This window comes from Castor canadensis, chromosome 11 (genome assembly GCF_047511655.1).
Source record: "Castor canadensis chromosome 11, mCasCan1.hap1v2, whole genome shotgun sequence".
In the NCBI taxonomy this organism is placed as follows: domain Eukaryota; kingdom Metazoa; phylum Chordata; class Mammalia; order Rodentia; family Castoridae; genus Castor; species Castor canadensis.
In genome coordinates this window covers 25,112,068-25,132,411 of record NC_133396.1, presented here as the reverse complement: position 1 = coordinate 25,132,411, position 20,344 = coordinate 25,112,068, and the positions used below count along the sequence as shown (strand labels likewise).

Sequence of the window (20,344 nt, the reverse complement as noted above, 5' to 3'; positions counted from 1 at the left end):
ATCCTTATCTCAACCAGCAAAAACCCTTGTTCCTTCCTATTATTGCTTATACTCTCTCTTCAACCAAATTAGAGATAAGGGCAAAATAGTTTCTGCCGGGTAGCGAGGGGGTGGGGGGGGAGAGGGAGGGGGCGGGAGGGTAAAGGAGGGGGTGGAGGAAGGGGGGAGAAATGACCCAAACATTGTATGCACATAGGAATAAAATAAAAATTAAAAAAACAAAAGATCAGTGCTAAGGACTGGTGTGAGAATTCCTTACTGTCCAAGTAAGAGACTTGAGCAAGGCACTTTAATTTCTCCATCAAGAGGAAAATGATGGGTGAGGGGGCATGGCTCAAGTGGGTAGAGCATCAGCCCAGCAAGTGAGAATGAGAGGCCCTGGGTTCAAACCCCAGTACTGTTAAAAAAAAGAAAGAAAGAAAGAAAGAAGAAGACGCAGGAAGATCACCAGTTCCAGGCCAGCCTGGACCCAATAGCAAGACCCTGTCTCAAAAAAAGAAAGAGGAAAATCATCATTTTTCTTTTTCTTATCATAGAATAGTCTTAGTATAAAGGCTGTGGTAAAGATTAATTAATCAGTAGTATTTGTTGATTTAAGAGTCCATAAATTTAGCCAGTGGTCAGGGACTCATGCCTGTAATCCTAGCTACATAGGAGGCTGAGATCAGGAGGATAGGAGTTCAAGGTCCAGCCCTGGCGAAACAGTTCATGAGACCACCATCTTCAACATAACCAGAGCAAAATGAATGAGAAGCATGGCTCAAACCATAGAGCACCTGCTTTGCAAGCATGAAGCCCTGAGTTCAAAGCCCAGTCCCACCAAAGCAGAAAAAAAAGAAAAAGAGAGAGCCCATACATTTAAAAACTCCTGCAGAAAAAACCCTTGTTCCTTCCTATTATTGCTTATACTCTCTCTACAACAAAATTAGAAATAAGGGCAAAATAGTTTCTGCTGGGTATTGGGGGGTAGAGGGAGGGGGCGGAGTGGGTAGTAAGGGAGGGGGTGGGGGCAGGGGGGAGAAATGAACCAAGCCTTGTATGCACATATGAATAATAAAAGAAAAATGAAAAAAAAAAAAAACAAAAAAAAACTCCTGCAGAAAAAATCTGGAAGGGAGATCACAATGCAAGTCCAAAATCACAGTGATGAACTAGACATGGAACTCTGGCATCCAGACATTTGCACTTCAGTTCTCGTCATTAGCACAGTTCCTCTACTAAATAGAATAAAAGGAATACTTTTTGTTCTTGCCCATTGCAAAACACATTGAATTGTCTATACAGATTTTTTTTTTAACCACCACAGATTTGTTGCCCTGGAAATAAAGGATTTGCAATGAGCACATTTTCACATCTTTGTTGGTGTGAACTGTTCTTCAGGAACGGGCCAAGAAATATAAACAGGACAGTGGGTACAAAGTATAGCCCCCACTAATTGTTTATTTTCTTTCCAAAGTGTTAAGAAGTAGTTGAGAGTTTCATACTTCATTTTATATACAAATTGAAGCCCTGAGGGAGAGTGTCCTTCATGTGAACAGCTCTCCCAGTTAGAGAAAACTGAGTAACAATAAAACCCTCAGGGACATCATTTAATATTTCCAGCATTTCACATGAGCTTCTGACACTTGGGTCTTCAAAGGGAAAGCTGATTTATACCTTCAGTCGTTAGACAATGTAAAGGTGAGGTCAGGCATAGGCATCCTTCATCTCTTTCCCTGGTGCTCACAGGTCCCTTGGGCAAGGCAGAATCAAAGCATTTCAAATGGTGGAGGTCACAGGCATGACACCATAAGAAGTACGAGAGCACAGCCTCCTTCCTCTACCAGTGGGTCTGATGCCCATATATCTTCATGTTGCCATTGTTTCCACTTGAAAAATTACATGCAGTTGGTTTTACTTTTCCTTCCTTTCCTATTCTTAACACATGATTTCCACCCCTAATCTAAAGTATAATTTATGTCAAGAATAATGATTATGTGTTTCTGATTATTTTTTAAAAAGGCAAAACCTTTAACATAAATGCAAGACAACAGGTGTCTTGTTTTATGGCCTTGTACCTTTCCAGCCCTGTAAATTAAGATCCTGTCTGTGCTCTCTGTCTTTGCACTGGTCTGAAGTGGTCTTTCTAGGATTTCCTAGGAATTCTATGCTCTCTAGCACAACGCCTCCCACGTGGTACATTCCAAATAAATTTCCCTTGATTTGATTTGGTCTACAGGTACTTTATCCAATTCTGGTTATGCCCAGTGATACAATAATATTCTGTGAATTGCAGCCCATGTTTTTACTCCTGGGTTTCTGACCTTAAATTTCATAATGGGATTCCATACCTTTTATTGCTTGTGAGATAAAGCAAATCTCCAATGGGGAGACACCTGTTTCTGTAGGTCCCCTTGCGATATAGGAAGAGCTTAGGCAAATTAGACCTGTGGCACAAAGTACAATATTAGAACTGCAAATGAGTCTTAAAATTGCATAAAGACCACAGATTACAAAAAGAATCTTAATGCAATGCTTCATTCAAATAGAACATTATGTAAGTGTAATGAAATTGTTTTTTCTTTGTTCTACATTGATCTCTTCTTTCATTTCTGGATGCCTTCTCCATATACTAAGCTTAGGAATTTTCCATAATCAGCTGTTCAGAATGGACATTGTATAAATCCGGAGACATGTGGCTTTGCTTTTGAATTTTCTTTTTATCTAAGTGATGTAGGTATATAGTTCTTTAAAAATCAAATAATACTATAAGTGGCCACTCCCACCCCTGGAGTTCTGCTGTCTAGAAATGACCTCTTTCAGTTCTCTCATCAATTCTTTCATCCATTCTAGTGTATACCTTCTGCATTTCTAAGTAATATGATTATACAGCTATTTTTTAATTTATCAACTTTAGACATTATCTATTGATTTCATATTATGGCAGAGGAGGATTTAGCACTCCTAGCCCAACCCAAACCTCACTCCCCACTCCCTTCATCTTTCCAGTGTGGTTATATCATAATTTTTAGTTAATCAATATTTTAACTACATAAATATTACTTACTGTCAACATTTTTAAAGTTGTATAATTAAATTTTATTTCTTGTTTTTCTAAGAGTTGACAAATGCCTTGGCTTTTTCATTTAGTTCGTTTTCTAAGTCATCATCCCTAATTCTGCCCAACCTTTGTAGAATTATGGCATTCCTTTGGCTTCTGTTTTCCTCATGATTAAACACATCAGATGACCCATCAGTTCCTTTTTGTTCTTGGAGTATCTCTCCTGGAGACCTCCATACTCCTTCCCTCTCTGGGCTGGCTGCTCTCCTATATAGCTGTCATCTTGGGACTCCCTTTTTATCCCTTCCCTTTGTCAGAGTCCCACCTTCTGGATCCAATGTCACCTTCTTGGTGGACTCCCTTATTTGGCGGAGCATATATTCTGGTGGCATCCTGGGAAAGGTGCTTAGAGGTCCGTTTCTGGAGACTTTGCAGGTCTTAGAACTTCTTTATTCTACATGTACATTTGACTGGTAATTTGGGAATAAAAATGCTAATGGAAATAATTTTTCCTTGGCGTTGGGAATTGTTGCTTTGTTAGCATCTAGCTTCCAGTGTTGCTATAGAGAAGTACAGTGCTATTCTGGTTATTGATTCTTTGTGTAACCTATTTTTCCCCCAATTCAGAAGTTCTTAGGATCTTCTCTTATCCCTTGTACTCTGAAATTTCACAACCACCAAGGTGTTAGTCTCTTTGTTCATGTGGTGGACATATGGAAGGCCGTTTCAGAAGACTTATCTTTCATTTGGGGAAATTTTATTGTTTCTTCGATCACTGTTTTCTGTGTTCTAATTTTTTTTTGTCATTTCTGTTTCCTTTTCTTACTCTTTTTGCCCAATTTAAGATTTCCTCAATTTTACCTTCAAACTTACCGATTAATTTTTATTTTTAATCTTGGCTGTCATATATTTAATTTCCAATGGACTATTTCTTAATTCTCCTGTTTTCAGTGTGGCTTCTCACTCTCCATTGGACTACGTGTCCCAAGTTTGAGACCTTAGAGAAGGATCATTGCCAGATTATGAAAATAAAAGCATTCTTCTTTTTGGCTTTATGTATGTATTTATTTATTCATTCATTCATTCGTTTTTGAAGCAGTGTCGCACTATGTAACCCAAACTGGCTCAAACTTGCTATATAGGCCAGACTAGCCTCAAATATACATCAAGTAAAATGTTTGTGCTGCAAAAATCAGTACCAGTTTGAAACTGTGAAAAACCTGAGTTTTTGTCTTAGTTCTTCCTCTTTTCAACTATGTAGATCTTAGTTTCAGCTTCTAAAGCCTGGATTAGTGTGGCCTCTCTGTCCATGTTAGAACCAAGGATGCACCATGCATGAGAGCATCTTATAAACTCTAAAGTGCTATCCAGACACAAAGTACTACTGTTATTGTGTGACTAGTGTAACTATTTGGTCAGGGAAGCCTAAATTTCATGCTGTCTTTCCTATCTGCTTTGTAACACCCAGGCAATTCCACAATTACTGTTGGCTTTCCAAAAAAGACACTTTAGTTCTTTTTTTCCTTAAAAACAAATGAATCCAAAACCAATCTACCTTAGCCATCCAATATGTGCAGTCTCTTTTGTTCATGAACAACCTTAAGGTAATAAACAGGTATGCCCCTGTGACAGAGAAAAATGTTGGAAGGAAATGGGTTTCCATCTCAGGCTTCTAAGGTGCTATACCAAACAATAACAGGGGAAAAATTATTCAGCTAAACGCACCTGACACGCTTTGGCATCCAATATGCCACCCTCCTCACCAGGCATTATTACTTATATACCTGCCTCTGGATGGGCTGCTCGGAAGAGCTACTCTGCTTTTGTCAGACATACATTTTCAAGACTTTTAAATAAACTTATATAGCAATACCGAGCTGCATGTCTTCTAAACTTTGCTATTTCATCCGTCTATACCAAGTGCCGTGAAGCAAAATGGATGTGCCTTCAGCTCTCTACAGTCCTGGAAAATGAACCAGTCCACTTAACAATAAATGGTGGTTGGTTCAAACACACATGACTGGTCTAGTGAAGAAGAAAGAAAGTTGAGCTTAATGAAGTCCCGGTCTGTGTCCCTGTGCGTGGACAGGAAAGGACGAGTAGTTTATAACTGTTTATTGGAGTTAATGGTAATAAATTCCTCACTTGTGATGCATTAACTTTAATGTTTTCATTACTTGGTGATTTAGGTTTTTCCTTTTCACGCTGTAAATCATGTTGTCCCAGCAGCAGAACAGGTCGAGCGCCTGCCATAACGCACAGAACACTCAATGGGGAAAGCAATGTTCTCTTTCTCTCTCCCGAAAGGTCTGATAGAAAGATGCTTTGCCTCATCTGATTTGCTACTCTCTAAATAAACAATAAGGTCAAACAGACAGACAGACAGATGCAAGCAACCACAGTATAGTAGAATGTGGAAGGACCAAGTTTAGGTCCTAGGGAAGGACAGATCTCCATCGTAACTTTCCAAATGTATTTGGTGCTGAAGTTTATTCTTTTCTTTTTCGTTTCCTGTTTGCTGAGTGTGAACCCCTAGTTAATGAGCTGTGCAAATAGATATTGAGATTTAGTGTTTTTATTTTGCAATTACAGACTTGGTGATTTAGTTGGAAACTTTTGGGACTAGAATCATCACCCTCAGTTCTTCCTCATAGTTCTTTTTCCTTGCGAAGTTCAGCTTACTGCACTTACTTGAGTTTTGTCAAAAGAATCAAGAAAGTCACAATTGTAATTTTTTTAAAAAGAATTGTGATTTTCCTTTTTTTTTTTTTTTTGGCAGTACTAGGGCTTGAACTCATGGCTGATGCTTGCTAGGCATGTGTTTTAGGCAGGCACTCTACCACTTAAGCCACTCCACCAGCCTGACATCCTTTCTTGATTCTGAGCTCATACTGCTGTATAGAAACACCTAGAAAGCTGGCTAGAAGTGAGGTCTGGCTGGGGAATGGCCCTGTGTCCAGTAAATGATATATAACAGGTCAAAGCTACCCGGCTAAGATCATTGCTTTCCCATCAAGTTCTTCCTGATGTGATGTGAGAGTTCTCATTAGATCATCCACCCTGAAATAACCCCAGAGAATCACAATAATTAGTTCCTGAGTCTTCTTTTTTAGTTTCTGCTTTGTTTGCTTTAAAAGTTTTCTCAGTTGCCGGGTATTGAGGGGATGGGGGGGAGAGGGAGGGGGTGGAGTGGGTGGTAAGGGAGGGGGTGGGGGCAGGGGGGAGAAATGACCCAAGCCTTGTATGCACATATAAATAATAAAACAATTTAAAAAAAAGTTTTCTCAGTGCAGTATTCTGCTGATATCTGAATGTCTTTACTGGAGAGAAATGGAGAAGTCAAAATTGTGATCATTCAATTCCTTCTTAAAATCTTTGCTCTAGAGAGTAAGTAAAATAGAGACTCCAGAATTGTTCCATTGATCCACACACAGCCTTCACCTACTATGTGAATGCTTAGACACATGTAGGATGTTTGTGTACAGGATGCAAAGAGAAGTTCACTTTGGAAGTTCAAAGAGAAAATGCCATTTCTCAGGGAGGGAAATAAAGGCTGGGAAACACTATAAGAGGCCAAGGACTCAGCCAGTTTATAGCTCAGAAATTGCCACCAGTAGCTATTTTCTGAAGACTAATAAGTTATTCATTTGTTATGTTGCTTAAATTTCTCTCCAATCCTTTCTAATCAGTCCTTTGACTGTTTATGACTTCTTCTGAAGGAACATCATCCTTCGATGCTTTCCTGAAGATAGAGAAGGTCCAAGGTGAAAAGAATTAGTGTTCCTCTCAAGCTGTGAAATAGAACTCAGAAATTCTTACCAGTTGAATTTCATGTCATAGTTCCCTATTTTTTCCTCAAATTCCTCTTTTCTCCTCTTTCTGTCATTCTCAGGACTGTTACTCCTCTTGATTTCTTCTTCCTCCTTGTTTTTTTTTTGTTTGTTTGTTTCCAGTACTAGGAATTGAACTCAGAGTCTTCGATTTCCTTGAGAAGGGCTCTGCCATTTATGCCACCCTCCCAATCCTTCCTCCTTGCTCCTTTAACTAAATCCTTTCTTTTCTTTCTTTCTTTCTTTTTTTTTTGAACTTTCTTTTTTCACAATACCAGCCCTAAATTAAAGTAGTAAATATACAGCACAACAAAAATTACTATTTGTGTCTTGGGTAAAAATGATTTATCTAGCAAATATTCATCCCATATTGCCTTCTTATACCACAAGTCCCTTTAGGCTAGAAGTAGTTTCAGTTCAGTTTAACAAACACTTGTTGGGTACCTACTGTATGTACCAGGCCGTTGGGGATACAGAGGAAACAGGTGTACAAATAAATGACTTATACTAAAGTCATAAAAGGGACGGGATTTCCCACTGACACCTTTCTTTAGACTTCAGAAATTTATAGCTGGGGGCTGGGATGTAGCTCGATGGTACAGCGCTTGCCTAGCATGCATGAAGCCCTGGGTTTGATCCAGGCACCAAAAAAGAAAAGACAAAAAAAACTTAGATAGCCGGGCAACAGTGACTCACACCTGTAATCCTAGCTACTTGGGAGGCTGAAATTGAGAGGATCGTGGTTCGAGGCCAGCCTAGGCAAATAGTTCTCAAGACCCCAATTCCAAAATAACAAGAGCAAAATGGACTGGAGGTGTGACTCAAGCAGTAGAAAGCCAACTTTGCAAGCTTGAAGCCCTGAGTTCAAAACTCCAATCCCACCAAAAAATAATAATAATAATAATTACTTAAGTAATCATCAAACTCCTTAAAACTTCTTATACCTATTTTACAGAAGGTGCCTTCTAAATCCCACATCAATTCAGCTGCTAATAAAAGGGCAGCCCTATCTTGTGATGGGTCTGGGTTATTCACATGGTCAAGTTCCTCCTCAATCTAATTCTTACCCTCCTTCCCTCAACCCTAGTGCATCCCTCTAGATTCTTTTTTGTTCCCCCATTTCTTTTTAGGCACCGATGTTTCATTCAGTTTAATTCCTTTCATTGTGTCATCTCTCTTCCTATGAATGCAAGATTTGTTTCCACCCTCCTCCCTGCTGCTTTCTACCCAACCCACAGCTACATCCTTTTTCTATTTCCTGTCCAAGGTATCTGGCAACTTTACATGGTTACTAAAGTCTTATGTAAACTCAAGCAGAGGTAAGAGTAGAGAGTGTTGGGGAAAAGGTTTAAGGTCCCTGGGAGCCCAGACTGTTATGTTAGACTGCTCTGTAGAAAATGGTATTAAAGATCAGAAAAGTCTAATTCTACATGGACAGACAAGAATTCAGAAAGGAAGGATGCGATGTTTGAATTGAGTCTCCCTACTTGGAAAATGAAGACAGAGAAAGGAAATTCCAAACAAGAATAGCAGCATGAGCAAAGACCTAGCAGTGTAGATCAGATGGAGGCTCCAGAAGGCACACTGTTATTTATTGTTGCTGGAGGACTGAGGTGCAGGGGTTAGAAGAAGTCAAACTAGAATTTGACCAACTGTCTTACAGTGCTTGTATGCTGGAGAGTTTGAGTTTCATCCTGTAGGCAAAAGAGAACCGTTAAAAGCTTTAAACAGACTAGATCTGTGTTTTAGGTAGATGACTTCTGGCCACAGTATGGTAGACAGGTAGAGGTGAGCCCGTTAAAAGTGATGTCAGACCCAGTGAAGCTCTTCTTTTTCTTTCCTTTTCTGCATTGGATTAAACCCAAGGCATGGCGCATGCTGAGCTCACACTCTACTACATAGCTATACCCTCATGTTCCCTGTGTTCTCACAGTCCAGTGGTGTAGTAAAATAAACAGATTTCCAAACGATACTTTGTCATCTGTTTTTAAAGATATGTTCTCAAGTGACATATGCATAATGATGCTCTGCCTCCGGAGAAGGAGGAAATGAATTGATCCTGCAAGGTTCCTGAAAAGACAGCTTGGTATTTTTAAATCCTCTCCTCCTCTTTAGAATCACCAGACTATTTGAAGGATTACTGCCTGGATTTGTATCAAGAGTCCCACTTTGCAGCCGGGCACTGGCGGCTCACACCTATAATCCTAGCTACTCAAGAGCCAGAGATCAAGAGAATCGTGGTTCAAAGCCAGCCCGGGCAAATAGTTCAAGAGATCCTATCTCGAGAAACCCGCCACAAAAATAGGGCTGGTAGAGTGGCTCAAGATGAAGGCCCTGAGTTCAAGCCCTGGTATCAAAAAAAAAAAAAGATTGCCACTTTGCACTGCTGCCACTCACTGTGGTTTTGCTGCTAAAGAGACATCAGGTTGTTTGTGGTCCCAGAGTAAGAATGGATTCCTAGGATAAAGATAAAGTGGCAGGTACTGGGTTATAGACAGGTCATTACAAAAACAGAAGACACGAGAGGATTCCTGGGCTTAAAGTGTGGTGAGACTGCCTAAGTTCGCAGCCTCTTTTCCACCGCAGCACATGTCTTGGGACATTCACGTGCTCAGCCCGTTTCCATGGAATGCCCAGGGTTTTGAAGGAACACAGTGTTTTCTAGGAAATAAAGTGCTATGGGAATTCTTGATTGCCACAATTATGATAGCATATCAGATTTGTCTAGTCACCATAGACTGCAGCATAAGTAAAATAAGTCTAAGTTATTTTTAATTGACTTTTTCCTTTAAGAAAGCATATCACAATGCAAATGAATGCATTTTCTATAATAATTATAGAAAAACTTTAAATCAGTTCTTCTAAAATTATTCAAGATTGCTGCCCTCCAACTAATCAGAATGTGTCATGATACCATGATTGAGAAGCAGTAGATTATCATATTGAGTTTTAGTCACTCTTTAAGATAAACCACTTAACACCTGCCAGATGCTCTTGATAATTACCATTTATTTAGATGCAGACATTAGTGTGCTGAACTTATCATTCCTGGATTAGAAGGGCTTTGTCCTAATACTCCTACTTCTTATAAATAAAATCCCACTGAAAGGGAAGACCTGAGAGAGGGGCATCCCCTAGGACCACTGGTCTCTTCTGTGCTACCCTTTTGTGGAAACAAGAAGGTTCTTCATCCTTCATGAATATTCATTATTTTTTATATATTGCTTGTGTCTTTTTGTTATTGATGGAATGCTTTGAAGAGAAACCAATTTGCATATATGACCTAATAATCTTTCTTTTTAAACAAGAGCTCTTCCTTCAGGAGTAAACAAATCACGTCTGAGATTTCTACATGAGTTGTAAGTGGGACAGGGTTTCCTTTTTCAAGATATCACTCTTGAAAGAGATCTCACAAACCCTGGTGACCAAGCAGCATTCTTTGAGAGTTCCAGGTTGCTTCATCTTATATTTTCTTAATTTGTGTAGCCTCTGATTACATGCTGAGACTTTCTTTATTTTGCTCTGTATATCTGTTGACCTGTTGAATTTCATACAGACCTGTCTTAGAAAGCAACCCCATGGATTAGTCAGTCAATACATTAAAAAGTAAATAAGGAGCTGGGCATGGTGATACATGCCTGTAATCCTAGCACTTGGAAGGCTGAAGCCAGAGGATTGGACATTTGAGGCCAACCTGTCTCAAGAAACAAAAAAAAAATTCATGAGTATTGTCTTTGGTGTTGGTTTGCTAACTACAAATGTATCATTTCTGCCATCTTGTGACATCCTTTAGTCTAGCTCCAATGGCACTTGTTTTGTTTCCTAGCTTTTTACATCTGAGTTTGATGAAGGACTTGATTAGGTATATTGTGTTCACCCCCTTCTTTTCATCTGCTGGTGAACTTTTTTCTCCATGAACAGTTCCATTCAGTTAGTTTAAAGCTGTCTGTGTAAGTGGTTTTCATATCTTTGATTCTTTTAGATTCTAAGTCTATGAGTAACGATTTAGAATTTTTCACCTTACATGTGTTTGTCTAAACGCCTTATAAGCGAATTACAGTGACAAAAAAAGTATGCTGAATAAGTGTAAACCCACATGGCTATCAAATGGAACAACAGAAGTTAAAGGATAATGTAAGCCTCCACCAAAGGACTAATAACAGGAAGAGTCATTGAAATCAACTTCATATTAGCATCAGAAGATACAAAATTCTTACCAGATAGCACAGAATGTCATTTATTGACTGGTTCCTAGAAATTGAGCAAAAGACAAAAAAGTAGGCCAGAAAAACAAGAGACAAAGGAAAAGTAGTGATGAAACCAAATGCAAAGGAGAGAGTTGAATGAACAGATTTGCGTTCATTCTGCACTACCCCTCCACACACATACACACAGCTTTCTCTTTACCGTTGTTCATTTGAGACCTTGCAAAGTGTCTGCAGATGGACACACACCTGTGATCTGTTAGATGGAATTGAGATGGAATCTGACCATTCTCAGCCTTCAAATATTAGATTCTCTCCACCCTCATTCACCCAGATCCCCACTATACCTGGGTACTTTAATGAAGGAACCTACTAAACTTCACCCTGCCTAAAATTCACCCCTGATAGCTATCAATCTCTAGGCTTGGGTTGGTTTGGTCTCTTTTTGAAACAGTTGAAAAGAACTTGAATTCAAAGGAATGGGAACAATGAGAAAAGTCCACAATTTAAGTAGGGGAAGAATTAAACAAAAGATGATATTTTAAAATCATTAATTTTTCTTTTCAGGTTGATTTAGCAAGAGACAGAGCCAGCTGCCTATAATAGCAGTTAGTGGACACCTGGTTTGTTCTGCAGGGGCTGCAGCCTTTTTGCAGTGGAAATTGTGTGGGCTCCTATGCTATTAGCCTTGTGCTGTGGTGTTGCCAACTGATTTCCCCAATTCTCTTTTCTCAGTGGGCTAGAACGCAGCTGGTTAAATAGGCCGTGACTCACATAAGCTCCTGTGTCTTTTTTATTGACTACTTTATGGAAATGTATCACACTCCAAAGGGTCCCCATTGTTGTTGCTGTGCATAGCTGACTGAAGAGTTATGCTTAGTGCTGAGAGATGGAATCCCACCCCGTCCTTTTTATTGTGGGGTCGGGTATGGATGGGATGCACGGGTTTAAAGGAATCTGGGTGAAGAGAGAAGGATGTCTGAGAATTTCTTTTATCTTCATCTGCCGTGGAAGTTGGGTGGTCATCATTTCTAGATAACATACTTTTCTGCTGATCTTATCTTTATGGTCCCACATCCTTCAGCTAAGTGCATCTTTTCTCTATATGGGTTATTCTGAGAGATTTAGTTAAGTGTAGTGGTAGAGAGAGATTATGACACTCATGCAATTCTGTTTTGTTTTGTGCTGATACAATGTGTGATACACCCTTAGGTTTCTCCAAGAGGGACATTTTATTCTCAATAAATTGAAATAATTTCTAGTTTTTCATTATGGTGGTGATATATTTTTTACAAATAATAGGCAAAAAGACTTTCTTTTTAATTGTATACCTCAATATAAATGTTCTTGCCTTAAAAATACTAACTTATACAATTGTTTGTGGCTTCTTCCTATTTTTAACATCATCTTGAAAACACTTTTAAGCTTTCTACTATGAGTTAACTAGCTCTATGTAGATCTGTTTGTTTGCTAGTAGGTATGAATTCAGGCATTCCAGACTCCTCTTGCCTCACCTCCCCTCCACCCCTACACACACACATACACACACACACAAAGTGTGGCTAATGTCATAAATCCTCAGGATCACCAGTTCTTGATCAGTAGGACTGTAAACTGGCATTAAAAGAAGAGATAGTGTAAGAGTCACAATGGCTTCCCATCTTGGTTGTGTGGGTTTATCTGATAGATCAAGGAGCTAATGAGATTGGGCTCAGAGTCAACTCTACTTGGAAAACAACCCTTACTGAACTCACCACAGTGCTTGTACATCGACAACAGTCATTAGAATACAGACTGATTTTATTTGCTTGCCTAATTTATTTTTCATAGCAATTCCTAACTTCGCCTATAATCCCAGTTTTTTCCCCTCAGCATATAAGGGAAACCAGGCAAGAGAGTTCATGTATACAAATTCCCTCTAACGAGTAAAAAAAGCAACATAATGTATCTTACTGACTACATACAAAACATACCATATAAAAACAATATTTCCAGCAATATTACTCTTCAGAAGCTTGTTGGTAAATGACCATCAGGGAGAGAAGGTGGGGATGGTGCTATCTGTCCCTCCTGGCCTAGAATTAGTGAGTTGGAGATCAAACATCCCTGCTGCATTATTTTTTTCTTTGTTTTCTTGGTGGTGGCATTCTTGGGTTTCAGTTGGTGGGGAGAGAAAAGCCTCACGCTGATAATGTACTGAAAGTAAATGAAATTAAATAAGCGAAGCAGTGCTCATCACTACTTCCTCCCCCTGGGTAATTCAATTCAAGCTCTCTCTCTGCTGGCAACTCACAGGGGCTGTCTCTGTCACCCCGCTGGGGCCTGGAGTCTTAACATCTAAATAAAAGTTTCACTCAAGCATTTTTTATGCTCCTGCCAGCAGGATCAGTGAGCTGGTGTGGGCACATTAATGTAATATTCATACTCACAGACTCTCCCCACACACGAGGCAATGTCTTCCCATTTTCATAATTATAGACGTTCCATAAAATGGCATTTAGATTTGCATTAAAAAAAGGAGGTTTGAATTGTAATAGAACGTTTAACATGTCTTTTATGATTCAGACTCTTGGTGTCCTTAACAAGAAGCTGTGTGTCTAAGTTTAACAAGACCTTAAAAAAGAAAAGGGTGAGGAAAAAAAAAATCTTGTGGGGGAAAAAGAGATGGAAACTCCAAGCTTAGGGGATTCTGTTTTTCTTATCCCCCAAGTCTTTCACTAGGCCTCCAGGAGTGATATTTTGACAGCACTTTAAAGAAAGATGGGCTTTCCTTCAAAGAGCCTTCTCTGCCATACCTGGTCCTCACCTCATCTTATCTCATGCCCCACCCCCAAAAACTGCTACCATTTCTTGGAGGTATTTTCAGAGGGACATAGAATTTTCAGAGGAATGGGAGAAATGAAAGAAGCCTGGAAAAATGAACTTTCCTTTGCTGCAGTTAGTCTCAGGCATGCACTCTGAGACCCATCTGGGAGGATTTATGGCAGTCACAGTTTGCTAACTATAAAATACACAAATGAAAATAGTGCATGAACGAGGAAGTTGACAATAGGATCAATTGGATAAAGAACCAGGCATGTACACACACTAAAAAAGAAAAAGATCCATATTTTTAAAACTGCCTGAAACAGTTTAGAAGCATAAAGGTAATCTTAAATTGTCTTAAAATGTCTTTTTATTTTTTGTTTTTTACGAAAAGTAAGCAAATCACTGAGCAAAGTACCACCTCACAGCCACCACTCAATAAATGTAAGTGTGGGAGATGTTCAAAAAACAATTGTCTGATTTTTTTTTTAAAAAGTGTTTTCACCCAAAAGTCTCAGGATATTATGTATGGCTCAATTGACTAATCTGTGATTGTGCCTTACTTTGGATTGTTTTTGTTTTTCGGCAGTACTGGAATTTTGAACTTGGGGCCTCATTTGCAAGCCAGGTGGTCTACCACTTGAGCCACTCTGCCAGTCCTTTTTTGGGGGGATGGGTCTCTCAAACTACTTGCCTAGGCTGGCTTTGAACCGAGGACCTTTTGATCTGCTTCCTGGGTACTAGGACCCCACTCCTTACTTTGTTTTGTATTTGGTTTGCTTTATAAAATTTTTAAGTAAAACCACAAGACATTTGGTTTGGGAACCAAAAAAATAAGTAACTATTAAGATTCTGCTAGCCTACTCTCCGAATTAAGAAATGAAGAGTTGAGTTAGGGATATGACTCAGTGGCGGAGCACATGCTTACCATGCAAGAGACCCTAGGTTTGATTTCTGACACCACAAAAAAATAAAAATTAAAAATAAATGTACAGTTGTGTTTTTAAAGAGTTTTGGGGAGAGCCGGATATGGTGGCTCACGTCTGTAATCATCAACACTCAGGAGACAAAAGCAGGAAGATCATGAGTTCAAGGACAACCTGGGCTACATAGCAAGACCCTGTCTCAAAAAAACAGAAATAGCCAGGCACTGGTGACTCATGCCTATAATCCTAGCTACTCAAGAGGCAGAGATCAGTTCAAGGCCAGCCCAGGCAAATACTTCACAAAACTATCTCGAAAATACCCAATACAAAAAAAAAAAAAGTGCTGGTACAAGTGGTAGAGCGCCTACCTAGCAAGCATGAGGCCCTGAGCTCAAACTCTGGTACAGCCCCACCCAAAAAAAAGAAAGAAGAAAAAAATTAAGTAATTAAAAATAGAGTTGTTTGGAGGGAAGGGGTGTTCTTGCTTCACTTTATTTTTATTTGCCTTAGTCCTTTGCCCCTCCTTTCTGTAAAGTAAGTATAAATCCCAATGGAGGAAAATGCATTAGGAACTTGACTTTTCAATAAATTTGTACCTAAGGAGGCTATTAGAAGTCAAGAATGTCAGCAGCATACAATTAAAGGTTGATGTCATTTCCAGGGTCTTCTCTTTTGTTAAAGCTTCTTTGTTTCTTAGACTCTTTTCCATACTTTAAAGAAACCAAGATCTTGCAGTTATGGCAAAATTCTCATAGCCCTTCTTTGTGCGAAGTCAATAAAATTTATGTTCACAAAGGTGGCTTTCTGAAGAAGAAAGAAAGAAAGAGAAAGAAAGGAAAGAGAGAGGGAGAGAGGGAGGGAGGGAAGGAAGGAAGGAAAGCAGGCAAGCCAGAGGAAAGGAAAAGAGAAACGTCTGGGAGATCTGCAAGTGTGGCCCATGCAATAGAGCACTTGCTTTGCAAATGCAAAGCCCTGAGTTCAAACCCCAGTCCCACCAAAAAAAAAAAGAAGAAGAAGAAAAAGAGGCAGGTGCCAGTGGCTCATGCCTGTAATTCTAGCTACTCCAGAGGCAAAGATCAGGAGGATCAAGGTTCAAAGCCAGCCTGGGCAAATAGTTCAAGAGACCCTATCTGGAAAATACCCGTCACAAAAAAGGGCTGGTGGAGTGGCTCAAGGTATAGGCCCTGAGTTCAAACCCCAGTACTGCAAAAAAAAAAAAAAGAAAGAAAGAAAAGTCTGGGAGAAGAAAGGGGAGGGGAGGAGACATGAAGGGAAGAGAAAAGAAAAGGCCATGTCCCTGCAATCCTAGCAGAGATCAGGAGGATCATGGTTCTAAGACAGCCTAGGCAAAAAGTAAGGCCCTAATCTCAAAAATACCCAACACAAGAAAAGGGCTGGTGAAGTGGCATAAGTGGTTAAGTGCCTGCCTAGCAAGCATGAGCTCTTGAGTTCAAACCTCAGCACCACCACAAAAAAAAAAAAAAAGAAAGAAAGAAAAAGGTAGGTGTACATTTCTTGTCCCCTCTGAGGTGCCTGAATGCATAGTAGAGTCCATTACTCATTGATGCTTGTCTATGCTGGTAGCTGTTCTTGTGACTTTTGATTATCTCAGTGTGGATTAACCAATTTGGAGCTTATATCCACTACAAATTCTTAATTCCCTGGAGTCCTTTTCCTGACAATCAGTACATATTTAGGCTACCTCCCCTTGCCATAAGTTAATGTATGTTGAGATCATTTTAAGCAATTTTAGCATTAGATATAATTAGGAAGAAAATTAACTTTTTTCTCCAGTCATACAGAAATTGTCTTATTTTGTGCTGTGTTTAAGCAATTGCCCTTCTGTACTCCATCATTAATGTGAATTATCTAAAGTAGCCTAAGTGAAAATTTTGTCAGGTTTCAACAAAGTATTTTGTTGTTGTTCCTTTTAGGAATAGAAGACATCATAAGAGGAGCTCAAGAGCTTGATAACATCATCAAGCAAGGATACCTGGAGAAGAAAAGCAAAGGTATTGATCAGACCCACAGATAGCACATTCAAGGAAAAAGAGAGCTAAACATATTGGGTGACTTCTCCATGCCCCACACTATACTAAGCAGATGTAAGGCAAAAGCTAGGCAAGGAAAGAAAAGAAGTCTGATGTTAATGTGTGTAGAATGAAGAGAGGACCCATATCTTCAGTTGCCGTTGAGCTTTGTTGGGATGGAGACTGCTTCTGCCTTCCTCACCTCTGAATCCCCAGTGCCTGCTACAAAACAGGTGCTAAATAACAGTTGTTGAATGAATGAATGATATTCTTGTCCTCATCTCCCAGTGTAAAGTCATTTTTGCCAGTAATATAATTTCTATGTCAGAGGTGAATACTTTCAAATTTCAGACAGGCCCAACTCTTGACCTTTATTTAGGTCATTCCATTAAAACAGGTACTACTAGTGCTGAGGCCCCAGGTTCAGGCTTGATGAGCAAATTGGGCCTTCCTCGTGGCCTGAAGTGTCATTCTGGCTTATAACACATAAAGATATCATGAAGAATTCAAAAAGTACAAGATGAGCTTAGAACCCGAAAGTTATAAAGGAAGCTAAAGAAAAAGAGAGCTGTGAGGGCACAGAGCAGGCAACCCTGTTTAGAACCTGAACCTTTAACAGAGCTCGTCCTCTGGTCTCTGAGTCAATATGGGATAACCTGTGGGAGTGAAAGGGAGGTTTTTACAGTCCATTAACCCAGGAAATAAAACAATAACATACGGACAGTGTGTTGTTGGATTTTACGGACTCTTCAGTGATTGTAGTTACCTGAATTTATGTCTTCTACTGCTGTTCTGTGTAGATCATAGCTTCTTTGGGTCAGAGTGGCAGAAGCGATGGTGTGTTGTCAGCAGAGGCCTCTTCTACTACTATGCTAATGAGAAAAGTAAGTGTTCTTCATTTGCACAGCAGCATCTCACTCCTGGATGCAAGCACTTCGTAAATTCTCAAGCACTTAGGTCTCTAGATGGCAGTCCTTAACTAACACCCACAAAGGGACATGCTTAGGAAAGAAACAGACTTGGATAAATAATACCTTGCCTACCCCACAAGCACAGAGGCCAATTTAGAAAGCATTTCACCTCTGAACACAAAGTGTGCTCAGTATGTCAAATGGTTATCTTTTATTATGATTAATAAAACATTATCAAAGTTGAATGTTTTGGCATTCTTTAAAGAAAAAAAAAAAATAGGGTAGCATAAGGGCTCTACCCCATGATGAAGAAGTCAAAGTTTTGCCTCTTCTCGGTGGTTTTTCCTATAAGGTGTATCTCCAGTGTCTCTCCAAGATTTTACTTTAGGAAGCATGCTTTCTGCTTCCTCCCTCTAGCCGCCATCTTGGAATTCTCTACCCCATGATATACGGTCCCTTTCTACAATGTTGGAGGTGAGGCTGGGCCTTGTGTCTGCACCTGCATATTCTTACAACTTCTCAGAGCCCTGTGGACAATGACTACGAGACAAACCATACAGGAAACAGTCCTCTAGATTTTTCAATCTAGATGGAAGTCCTATATGTATAAGAAAATTTTGTTTCATTCTCACTGTATTTATAAATGAATAAAAATCTTTAAAAAAAAAAACTTCAAGCTGGGGCCTATAATCCTAGCTGCTCAGGAGGCTGCGATCAGGATTTCATTTCAAAGCCAGGCCGAGGCAAATAGTTCACAAGACCCTATCTCAAAAAAAAAAAATCAGTATAAAACATGGCAGAGTGACTCAAGTGGTAGAGTGCCTGCCCAAGAAGCCTAGCAAGCATGAGGCCCTAAGTTCAAGCCCTAGTACCAAAAAAAAAAAAAAAAAAAAACTGAGATAGGAAGATCATGAGTTCCAGGCTAACCTGGCCTACATAGTAAGGCCCTGTCTCAGAAAAACCAAAGTCTAGACATAAAGCTCATTGGTAGAGCACTTGCCTAGCATGCAGTAGACCTTGGATTCAACTACCAGCACCACTAATAATAATAATTTTGAGAAAGATTTAAACAGCTTAATAATGGCCCAGAAAATAGAACCTTAGAGTCAGACTCTCTAAGAGCATACTCTAAACTTTGGGCATGACTACTGGGAAGTAGTCCAGTGGACATCCCTAGAGTGTTGAGGTCCAAATGGCTGCTGTGCCCAAGAGACATGCTTCAGCCCATGGCCGCAGTAACAGCAGTGAAGTGTTAACTCAGACCAGAGGCAGTTTCGTAATAAGCGGCCTCTTGCTTAGTCAAGCGTAACACTCACGAGCTAGCCCTAGAAGACCTCTCTTCTATGTTTAACACGGTGCTTGGCTCATGAGAAGGAAGAAGGGAAATAAGCACAGTTGGAGGTAGCTACAAATAAATACGAGCTAAAAATTATTATTTGGATAAATATGGACTTCTGAGTAGGGGATTCCATTCTGCAGAGTTGGACAGCCAGGAGAGTACTTCTGGTAAGCAAGAGGGAGGACATAAATAAAGTATTCATTCTTGCACAGGCTTCCTTCTGCTCTCCCACCTTCATTCAGAGGCCAGGGATAAAGCCACAGAGTAGACTTTTCTTTTTTCTCCCATTTTCCAGTCATTCCCTCTCCGTATGCCTGGACACCCAGTCTAGGGAATAATCAATGCCTGCCTAGTTGACTTTGGACTTCCTGCACCTTTGGTATTAAGGTTAGCAGAAAGAGCTGCAGCTTTGCTAAATGACATGGAATCCTAAAGATTTGCCTCTGGCTTTGTGGTAGGTACCTCACTCTGCCTCTCTGCTTGCAGGTGTCACTGACCTTCTAGGGGTAAAGTGTGAAGCCTTACTTGGAACTGTTAACAGCATGCTTTGAAAACTGAAAACTGTGCTTCCCACCTCCAGCCCACTCTCAAATCCAAAAACCAATCCTCTGAATTCTAGGCATACAAGCAGCAAGGTGTAATTTCCTTTAAACTAACATGGCATTTGGGTCATTGTAAAAAAAAATGCTTGTCATTTCCCTTGCATTTAAATAAATGGTTGACACATCTGGATGTAAAGCCAGGTTTCACGTCTGTTCATTCAGAATCCTTTATACTCCAGGTTGGGGTGGAGGTAGAGCAAGAGGCTTAGAGACTTTTATTGACCATTTTGCTGTCAGGGTGAAATAAAATCTGGTGACCAAAGAAACAACAAAACATTTTAGTGGCCAGTTAGAGCAAAGAGAGATACTTTAACAAAAAAGATTCTGGTGTCAAAAAGCACTGTTACATGGCTCCCTTCTCGCCAGTTACTTCTTATTGTGCCCAAGACGTTTTCTTAGTAAGTACGCTGCTTATGTGTTTCTTTTTAGCTCAAACAGGTGAGGACAGAATCTTTTCTCTTCTTTTCTTGTCTTTATGTCATTCCACTGCCCTCCTTATCATCATTCTCATCAAAAAGTATCTATTGAGCTCAGTAGTAGAACTCCTGCCTAGTTCATGAGGCCATGGGTTTGAGCCCCACAACCACAAAAACAACCAAAGGAACACAAAAAGTATCTATTAAGCAATTTATTCCACATGATATATGGCACCAAGA

The 20,344-nt window shown here is 39.8% G+C and overlaps 1 protein-coding gene across 5 annotated transcripts in view; it reads left to right on the top strand.

The window, feature by feature from the left end:
* Skap1 (src kinase associated phosphoprotein 1) overlaps nt 1-20,344 on the top strand; it is a 288,040-nt gene that overhangs the window by 203,084 nt on the left and 64,612 nt on the right. For all 5 annotated transcript variants that reach the window (XR_012438612.1, XM_074045942.1, XM_074045941.1 and 2 more), the window contains exons 5-6: nt 16,741-16,818; nt 17,637-17,720. Coding sequence is in view for 4 of the 5 variants with exons in the window: in XM_074045942.1 (XP_073902043.1) it covers nt 16,741-16,818; nt 17,637-17,720 (162 nt within the window). In the remaining variant the exon portion in view is untranslated. The remainder of the gene's footprint in view (nt 1-16,740; nt 16,819-17,636; nt 17,721-20,344) is intronic.